This window comes from Rutidosis leptorrhynchoides, chromosome 7 (genome assembly GCF_046630445.1).
Source record: "Rutidosis leptorrhynchoides isolate AG116_Rl617_1_P2 chromosome 7, CSIRO_AGI_Rlap_v1, whole genome shotgun sequence".
In the NCBI taxonomy this organism is placed as follows: domain Eukaryota; kingdom Viridiplantae; phylum Streptophyta; class Magnoliopsida; order Asterales; family Asteraceae; genus Rutidosis; species Rutidosis leptorrhynchoides.
In genome coordinates, this window is record NC_092339.1 from 364,782,838 (window position 1) to 364,793,251 (window position 10,414).

Below are 10,414 nucleotides of genomic sequence, written 5' to 3' on the forward strand. Positions count from 1 at the left end.
GGCTTGGCTTGTGTAATGGGACACACAGAATTAGAAGGTTAATAAAGAAAAAACTATCTGCATTATAACCATTAACCAAGGGCGGCCACCAGAACCTTAATTCAGGTAACATTTCCTAGTAAAACTATCTGCAATTTGGACAAGGGACTTTGTAATGTGTTTGATTATTCTAAATTGTTCTCTTCTAATTCGCTAATTCGTGTCTTGTTGTTATAATACATTTGTAGCATATCCTAGTAAATTTAATCATTGACTTTAAAATCATCTCACCAACATTCGCATGAACCCGCCCATTAGTCAAAGAATCTTTCAATAATCGACTTTAAAATCCATCTCACCACTAAGAAAACCAATGACAATAATTAATACAATAGTTTATTTGTTAAGTATGATTAAAGTAATAACACTGTATATGTATATATATACCTCTGGATCCAAAAAAATTAGCAACAATATATGTTAAACTGGAAAACTTTTGTTAGGGGACATCTTTTTTGTTAAGGGAGTTATAAGAACGGGTTGCAACAACTTGAGGAGGACTAGCTCGGCATGGTATTCCGCAAAAACGCACGCTTAACCATTAAACTCATTTTTTTCCAAATAGCATAATGGAATCTGATTGATATCCACGACACGGTCTGACAGAGAACCGATTTGTTTCATTTCAACAAACATCCTTTTCGCATCCTTAAATAGACTTACCTGACAAAAACCACGAATAATCAAAGTACACGTCACCTCATCCGGTTGCAAACCTTTAACAGTTAGCTGGTGGAAAAGTTTCCTAGCAACATCAAACCTTCCACATTTGTTTGCACCAAATATGAGGGTATTGTACACTTGTATATTTGAGTTAAGCAACTCATGTCGGTCATCCATGAAATCGAACAAATCAAGCGCCTTTTCATACGAGCCGCCGTGTATATATAAATGATGTAAATAACTGCACTTGATATCATCTCGATATTCTAATTTTGCTGATCGATAATGATGATGGTTAGTCCTAGTGATTAGCCCTGATAAAAGGAAGTATGTCACCTTGTTGACAAGTTGTTTAGGCATCGTACTAAATACTTTGATAGCCACATCTTCCTTCAAATTCTTTATATACCCGTCTATTAACGTGTTGTAGGTAACGCTATCAGGTTTCACTCCTCTCTTCCTCAATAGCCGAAACATTTGTTTCGCTCTGCTCATTCGTCCTCGAGAACAAAGCCTGTAAATAAGCGAATTGTATGTAACTATGTCAGGACGATACGTCTTATTACTAGCTGTACGCATTAAGATGATAACACCCAACGCCTCTTTTAAATTACCTTGTTTGCAAAGGGCATGAACAATTATATTGAATATTTTCAAATCTAAAGAGACATTCTCATCCTCCTTTCGCTTTACCATCTTACACACCTCATCCCAACGACCCAACTTAGAAAACGCATAAATCAAAGAGTTGTACGTATTCGCATCAGGATGTATACCTTTACGAAAAACCATGTCATTACATAGCTTTATAGCGTCATGTATCGTATTTACTACCCCTGGGTTGCTACAAAGACCATCGATGACGGTATTACACGAAACTATATCCAGTTTACAGCAACCACCTCTTCCGTCCATTATTCTAAGCAAAGCAATGGCGGTAAAGTTATCCCCGACTTTACAAAGCCCTTTAAGCATAGTGTTGTAGGTCACAATATCAGGCTCACAAAGTAAAAGTTGATCTGATTTATCATCATTGTTGTTGTTGTTCATGATGAACATGTTTTTGAACAATCTTTCGGCCTCTTGTGTCTTATCTTCACTGATAAACCCATCTAAGATGGTATTGTATATGGACACATTATTACATACAATGCCCTGCTTAAAGAAAAAACCTAAGACACTGAAACTAAGATTGGTGTGTTGCAATTGACCATTGCACTTGATTAGAATATGGGCAGTGGAAGTGTTAATAAGAACGCCAACAGCAGACATTATTCTGAACAATTTAAGAACAAGGGTCGAAGAAAAAGAGGTTTTTTCGGGGGTAACAAGAAGAAGATCATGTAATAAGATATTAAAATCTTCAACAGGTGGCAGAGGTCGTGTGCGTATCATATCACCAAACCCTTTGATAACATCTAAAATCGGATACTCAGAAGATTTTGAGTGATAATTGAAACATGGTGAAGAATTTGGAACAAGGAAACGAGTCATGGGATTATTAGTACAATTACCTGTTTGAATTGCTTTCACGAAACAACGAATTTTGAAAATTGCCATCTTCCACCCAGAAACAGAGACCCCTTTTTTCAACCAAGGAGTTTAGGTTATGTACGTAAAGCATATTGCCGTAAATTGATACGGAGTATTACTATTATTAATTACACTATTTATTTATTTATTTATTTTTTATTATTATTATTATTATTATTATTATTATTATTATTATTATTATTATTATTATTATTATTATTATTATTATTATTATTATTATAATAAACTTAAAAGTTTTAAAACTTACAAAAAATTAGTGGGAAGCCTAGAGACAATCTGGGCCCCCACACCTCTAGCAATAGCAAAACCTATCCTAGTAAAAATATGAGCAGCAGCACCGGCACCAATATCTTGCGCCATCGAACTCTTCTGAACCCGCTTTAGCAAAGAAACAGCCTCCTTCTCTAATTCCCCAAGGGAAGAAAATGAGAAAGGAATGAAACCATAACCAATCGCCAGACAACTAGATTCGTACTTGACCCGCTTCCGACGAGCCGCATTAATCACAGCACGTCCAGGGACAAAGTCAGAAAGCCCAGACTGTGTCAAAGGAGAAGACCCTGTCAAGTCAACACAAACATCGCGACCACAATCCCAGGAATAAAGTAACACATCTGCAGGTCTGAGGGCCCTGTCGTTCCCTCCAGACAACCCAATGTCAACCTCCTTTCTCGCTGAAATCCCAGATCGATAACAAACATCAACAAGGGAATCCCGGACAATATTATGTCGATGCTTAATACCCACCATACCAGCACAAGACACCGCGTGATCCCCGAAAATATCCCCAGTAAAAACCCTTGAACAGGCAGAACATGCCGTCGAGATAGAGAACAATGGAACACCTAACTGGTAGCACAACACACATCGGTAAGTCTTTGCGTTCATCGTCAGACCCAACCCCAAAATAGGGACTGCCCTTAGCCAAGCAGAGGTGTGATCACTCTGCTGTGATTTCCATAAGGCTGATTGTCGGGGAGATAACGAAAAAGTGGATTCTGCAGAAGCGGTAACCTTTGTGAAATAAACATCTGCCAATTTCTTCATGAGTATTGGGGCAGCGACCTCACTCGGATTACCTAAAATATCAAACCCAACCGTTTTATTAAACAGACCCAATGCATCTTCAAAAGCATGACCAAGACCAACAATACCCGCATGACGTAGGAGCTTGGTCTGCAATCCAGCAGACTGTAATCGAGAAGCCAGAAAAGCATAATGACGAACATCTCCCGCAGAATAAACACCAAGCCCTCCAAATGCAAATGGCAAGGTGGCAAGCCGCCACTGCCAATCACCAAACCCAGGCCCTGAAGCAGTAACAATACGCTCCAAGGAAGATCGAAGGGCTCCATCGAAAGCGTGTTGAGCCGCCTCAAATATACTAGGAGGACAAGTACGCAAGGAAAAGTAGAGTTTAGAAACTCCCGTACATGCCCTAAGCAACAACAACTCACACTGAGGATCATCAAGCTTAGCAACCTTATCCATAAGCGCAATGGACTTGGTCACCCTTTGCATCACCAGTTCACTACTAAAACCAGGATCGGAACTTGCGGGGGCCCCAAGCAACTTAACACCATTTAAAGGCCGAGCAATATTAGGAGGAAAGACACCTACTTGCCTGCTGCGAGGGTCCTCCGTAGGCCAGAAAATTTCTGTTTTTTCAACGTTGAGATGCAGCCCAAAACAAGGCCCATCCTCCATAATCAAATGCAAAACCTTCCCCACCACCAAAGTGTCCCCAATAATAGTACCATCATCCAAATACCACGCCTGAAGACAAACCTCAAAATTATCTCTGATTTTAGAAACCAAGGGTTGTAGGACCAAAGCAAAAAGCAGCGGACCAAGGGAATCACCCTGTTGTACCCCCTGCGAAGACCATAATGTGTGGTTCCCATAATACAATCTGGCTGGATTAGAGTAGCAAAATTCAACCCACCGAGAAATGCTCGGACAAAGGCGGCAAACTTCACGTAACATGACCGTACGATCAACTAGATTGAAGGCATTTTGAAAATCAACTAATAACATAGAGAGGCCAACATCAGAGCCACGATCCTCAATAAGCCGATTCACAGCATGAAGAATAGCCTCACCACCTGAAGAAACACCAACACCAAACTGAAGACCGTCGAAGTAACTTCCCAAAGACTGGCCAACCATAGCAGCGCCAACCTTCGAAACAAGACGTCGCCAAACAGTACCCACAGCTATAGGACGAAGACCACCGTCGGGCTTGACAAGCGGTGTGAGGGGAGCACTAGCAATATACTCTCCTAATTCCATAGGGCACCTTCCAACTAGAAAGAGATTAACGACTCCGGTAATAGAGCCAACCAACTCATCCGAGACTGCCACAGCAGCACCACTCAAGCAATCCATAAGGTGTTGTGCACGTAAACCATCCCTACCACATGAAGTGCCCCGAGGAAAACTTTTAATTTGGCCCAAAACAACAGCAGAAGTCGTAACGAGGTGAAGGTGATCAACCGTCATATCAGGCAAGGAAGGAGCGATAGAAGAAGGGTGCTTAGACAGCAAGTCCGCCAGTGTGGCGTCATTATAAGGAGCAACGCCTGATGAAGAAAGAACACGAGCTGCAGCGGTGTAATGGCCATCACAAATCTTCCTACGACACTGCTTAATATTACGCTCTTCCAAATCAAGGACCTCATCATCAACCACTGAGAACATAGGAGAATCCTCTGCCAAATACTCCCTCACAAGCTGTAAACTCCCACCCGCTGTCCCCCAAGAGCAAATAGCACGGGAAATATTCTCTTCCTGATGCCGACGCTTTATCGAAGACCTAGACTCACGACTACTCCGTGGCCGAAAGGTTTTAAGGGTACAAAGGGGTAACACCAACAAAGAGACCCAACTAGAAATGTCATCAGGCTTAGAGATCACCTTATCAAGAGCACCTTTCAAAATCCGAGAAAACCCCAAACGACACTTGGGAGGGATAGACTTAACCGTGCGAAACCCCTTAGAGAACAACTGATCCCGGAGAGCCACGTCAAAACCATCATTATGATCACGCACCGAACCATCCTCAATACAAAGTCGAGCAGGAGAAGAGGGAGCTAGTAGCTTGGAAAAATTATGAAGCACAAAACGAACAACACCATTTCCCTCATCGGGGGGCGGCACATCCGGGCCCCTACCAGGTTATTATTATTATTATTATTATTATTATTATTTTATTATTTATTATTTGATTTGGACAAAATTGCGCGGATGGTCTATCATGTTTGTATCAAAATGCACGGTTAACCTTTATCTTTTTTTTCGACCTAAATGAACCTGAACTATCACTTTTTGGCATGAATGACCCAACCATTAAACTCCGTTAATTTTTGGACGTTAAGTCCGCTCACATGCCATGCATGTGAGGGCAATTTTGTCCACACACGTAAAAAAACCCAAACACCAATTAGATCTAAACCTAAACACCAATTTGAATTCAAACCCATACATGACTCCACTTTTCTATGAAATCATGAAATTAAACCCATTTCTATTTCAATTAAATCACCAAATAGGTTCCACTGTAACGTAATGTAAGTATATAATTGACCATGAAAATAAACCCATTTTCATGACTATTGTTACATAAAATTATACCCGTACGATGAACCCCTCGACTGATTATGACCTTTAAATTAAAAATCATTTTTGAGAACAAAAATCTTGAGATCTAAAACTATGAAAATGAATTTAATTTCTTATACATGAAAATGAAGATGAAATGATTTTGCTTTTGATTTTGCTTAATATTTTTTATATTTGATGAAGATGAAATAATTTTGCGTTTGATTTTGCTTAATATTTTTGATTTTTATTTTTGATGAAGATGAAATGATTTTTGATTTTTAATTTAAGATGAAGATGAAACGATTAAATTGAAGATGAGGGCAATAAAATATGTTTGGACAAAATTGCCCTCATATGCATGGCATGTGAGCGGATTTAACGTTCAAAAATTAACGGAGTTTAGTGGTTGGGTCATCCATGCCGAAAAGTGATAGTTCAGGGTTATCTAGGTCGAAAAAAAAAGGTTAATCATGCATTTTGATACAAACATGATGGGTCATTCGCGCAATTATGTCTTTGATTTGATTAATTTCCTATCGTAATTATCGCATTTTTGTTTATTTTTATGCAAAAAACGATAACATTAGAACGGATACAAAAATCAAAAAGTACAACTGATATAAAAGAATCCACAACGAGTCCTAGTCAAACTTGACAAACCAAATCAACGGCTCACTAATAGGGTGAATAACTAAGAATATAACAAAAGAAACTTAAATAACGGGTACACTAACAAGATAACAAAATAAACATCAATAAACTCGCGCCCTAACAGTCGTCAACAAAACGGAGATCCAGCCAAAATACGCCAAAACCATTTCAACACAATCGAAAACCGAACACCTGACGGTGTTCGTCGCCTGCGAACGGCGAGAAAGAGGATTCTGGCGAAGAGCTCCGGTGAAAACGAAAGAACAGCGACCAAAGTAACCTTCTCTGACGAGACAAATAGAACACCAGTCACCCTGCAAACAGGACCTGCGAACCACAGAATGCCATGAGAACACACGACATTCGCCGACTATGGTCCGCCGGAGATGAAGAAAGAAGCGGGAAAACCGTCCGATGGAAAAGGAAGAGTGAAGTCGACGGGGATATCAGGAAAGAAAATGACGAGCATTCCGACCACCAGCGAGATTTCGGGGTCGAAGAAGAAGAAGTAGAGAGTGTGACGCGGCTTTAAAAAAAGAGATGATAGAATTAGGGTTTTTAGGTGGGAACTTTTTAAGAGATATGCAATTTTTTACATTTTTGTTTCTTTATAGTATTTTGTTATTTTACTTTAAAACGTAATTTGAAATGTAATTTTTTTATATGTATATATGTATATGTATCTTTATAATTTACTTCCTCCGTCTCAATGGAATGTCTTTTATTTCAACCAATTAAAAGAGGTTGTAGACTTATAGTGGAGAGAAGATATTTTATTGGTGAATAATGGAGTTAGTGGAATTTTAGAAAACTGTGTGTTTTTTGTCTGGTGACTATTAAATTGAGACGGAGGGAGTAACAGTGATGGGTCATGGATGAACATGTACACCCTGGCTTCGTATACGGAGTATCTGTTTTGTTGAAAATTATTAATGTATGTAATTATTAATTCAAGTACCTATAAACATACATTTATCTAGAAACAACTCATACACAAAACGAGTCAAAATATTCAAAGTCGTTTATCCAGCCCTCTGTGGCTCGAATTGCGGTTGGACCGCAGTCTCATTATGCTTAGAACTATAACTTAATGTCTTACTGTTTGCACTGTTTCAATACATTTGTGAAAACTAAAATCATAAGGCCATTCCTATGGAGAGACCAGTGTTGTGGTGTTGTAGGTGAGAATTGTGCTGACGTGACATTGTTGTTAGAAATATGGTTCTTACGATAGTGTTGAAAAATATGATTGTTGTAGCTAGATGAAAAAATAGATTAAAAAAATTAAATTTATAAAAATTAACCAATCAAACTTTGTTTTCATTTGTTATTGTTTTCATTGTTATATTACCACGCCCATAACATTTTGGATTCCACGCCCCCATAAGGGGCGTTGCCATTAGCACGTCAGACATCGGATTGTAAACTCTTTCAAGAACTGTAGTCCTAGGTAGTAATACATATTAATTATAAAATCAGTGTGAACATAAAAATAAATGGATCTTTTTTTTTTTTTTTTTTTGAAAGGCAAGCAACTTTTTTATTAACCTTAAAAATTAGAATTTAGATGTAGAGCATGTGAGATCATGCTTGAAAAACAGAAACTAACAGGAAAGAAAAATACATGGGATTAAACTAAAGAGCAGGGCACACTACCATCCCGATATATAATATATTAGTAGAAGTATTACAACCATAAAACTTAGCCATGATCATCTATCATACTTGGGTTTATAGAAAAAATATAGATAACTGAATTATTCAAACCCATCTACATCTACATAAAAAATAAAAGTCCAGACAATAATTTCAGTGAAGATTCTTCCATACCTGAAAATGTAGACGTTAGTTAACAACATGTTTTATTATTGTTCTCATTCTCCAACCTTTTACATGAGATTATCTAATCACAGCTTTTGATGCTATCTTTAAAAAAAAAGTATGCACAAAAAAATGTTATACTGTAGTAAGATTAGTGAAGTAGTTAATAAGAAATTTGTTAAATGGTTATCATCAAAGTACAAGCATGTTAAAAAAATCTTAAAGATGACTTTTATGACCATATTCAAAAAAATTCAAAATACATCTATAATTATTTTGACGAATGTCAATGTCGACATCGAATACTCTCATTTATCACTTACATACACGTTAGGAGAAAACTCAATTCCCGATGATGTTGAAAGTGTCATCGAAGGTTAGGAAAACCCCTCAGAGACTTTCTCAAATCGCATTAACGTTGACAGTACCATTAATAAACATATTGTACACTTATATATAATTGTTATTGTTATTGTTATTGTTATTGTTATTGTTATTGTTACCATAATACTAAAGGAAGAACGGAATTGTGTCGTTTGACACAAAAGGCCGAACAAACCTGCACCAAAACAACAACAACATATAAAATATGTTCCACCCCCTCATATATAATCAACTTACAAAAACACCCCCCAAAGTCCGGGGGATAAAACGTAAATTCTTTTATTTAATATAGAACATTCCAACAATTCCACCTCAATCTTACACGGGCCTTATCTTCTTATTCGTCTCGAGTTATTTTTCGTCGGCATCACCATTAAACTCAAAATAATTTTACGAACAAAATGAAACTAGCTGCACTCGAAACGGACACTTTTTAAAAACGCTAAACACACCGACATCTAGAACGGGACTTATCTTTCTACTTACCCCCGAACTATTTTCCACCGCCATCACCATCAACCTCTAAATAACTTTACAAGCACAATGCAACTAACTATACGTGAAACGAGCGCTTTTAAAAAAACGCTAGCTATTTCAGGCTATTTTTCATATACATATACATTTCACGCAGCAACGCGTAGGCCATTCTTGCTTCTGTAAACACATAACACTACATTAAATATGAATATGCAACCCGAAAAGCCCGTCGCAACGCGCGGGCTGAAAAATCACTAGTTACATACTAAAAGTCAATATATTTTTTTTTTTAAACCAATTGAATTATATAAAAAAACTCACAGAAGATACAAACATACAAAAGAACAAACCTAAAGGCCAAAGCCTAATACACTAAAAACTAAACCTTAATGTGGAAAACAACTCGAACAGTACCAACAAAAATGATACAGACTCGATGGCTGTAGAGCTAACATCCAATCATATTTACGTTTGAGTAAAAGATACAATTCTGGAGATGTTATCCACGTTTGCCAATCGAATTTTCTGCCTTTCGATATATGTGTGATCCATTCGAACGATTTGATATCAATATCGTTAAGCGCCACCGGAGCATCCAACATTTGTTTTGAAATACCACGACATTCCTATTCCTCATAATCAAGTATGCACACGTCCACTCCACAGCTTGCCGAGCACTAAACCTAAAAATACAAAAACGGTTGAGCTCGAACCAAACCCCCGAGAATGACTAACGGATAACCATCCGCGGAAGCCAAACATCCAGAAACCGAAGCCTTCAATACAAACACCGACAACCCAAGCCTTCAATACAAACACCGACAACCCAACCTGCCAAGACACAAACTCATCAAATACCTGTCGGGAAACCCAAGACACCGCCCCCAAGGCCAGTAAACTGAGGAAATCTCACGAAACCAATAAATCAGTGAGAATCCACCAAATTCGGCACAACTCGTGAACCACCAAGAGTCCTCGATCAGACATAAAACAATCGTTCAAGCGATCGAAAAACCCCGAGCGACCACTCCCGAAAACCTCATTTTTTGAAACCGACAAGAAACGAAAACAACGACGAACCACCCGAAAAGGACACGACGTCGGGGACTATGCAGCGAGTGAGATCAAAGAAGAACAACGGGACCCGCAGTCCAACATTTGCAGGAAGGGAGGTGATATTCACACACTAGTTTTTGATCCATACACACTTTTTACCATAAAA

General features: G+C 38.3%; 2 protein-coding genes across 2 annotated transcripts; both read right to left on the minus strand.

The window, feature by feature from the left end:
* Positions 1-442: 442 nt before the first annotated feature.
* LOC139858662 (pentatricopeptide repeat-containing protein At3g49170, chloroplastic-like) lies at positions 443-2,300 on the minus strand. The gene is made up of 2 exons (XM_071847497.1): positions 1,317-2,300; positions 443-1,216 (listed from the first exon to the last, which is right to left on the minus strand). Exons 1-2 carry the CDS (start codon positions 2,260-2,262, stop codon positions 1,194-1,196), a joined length of 969 nt encoding a protein of 322 aa, XP_071703598.1. The 5' UTR covers positions 2,263-2,300; the 3' UTR covers positions 443-1,193.
* Positions 574-1,179, minus strand: LOC139860475 (pentatricopeptide repeat-containing protein At3g16610-like). Its single transcript, XM_071849227.1, has one exon. The coding sequence runs from the start codon at positions 1,177-1,179 to the stop codon at positions 574-576; it is 606 nt and encodes a 201-aa protein (XP_071705328.1).
* Positions 2,301-10,414: the final 8,114 nt, after the last annotated feature.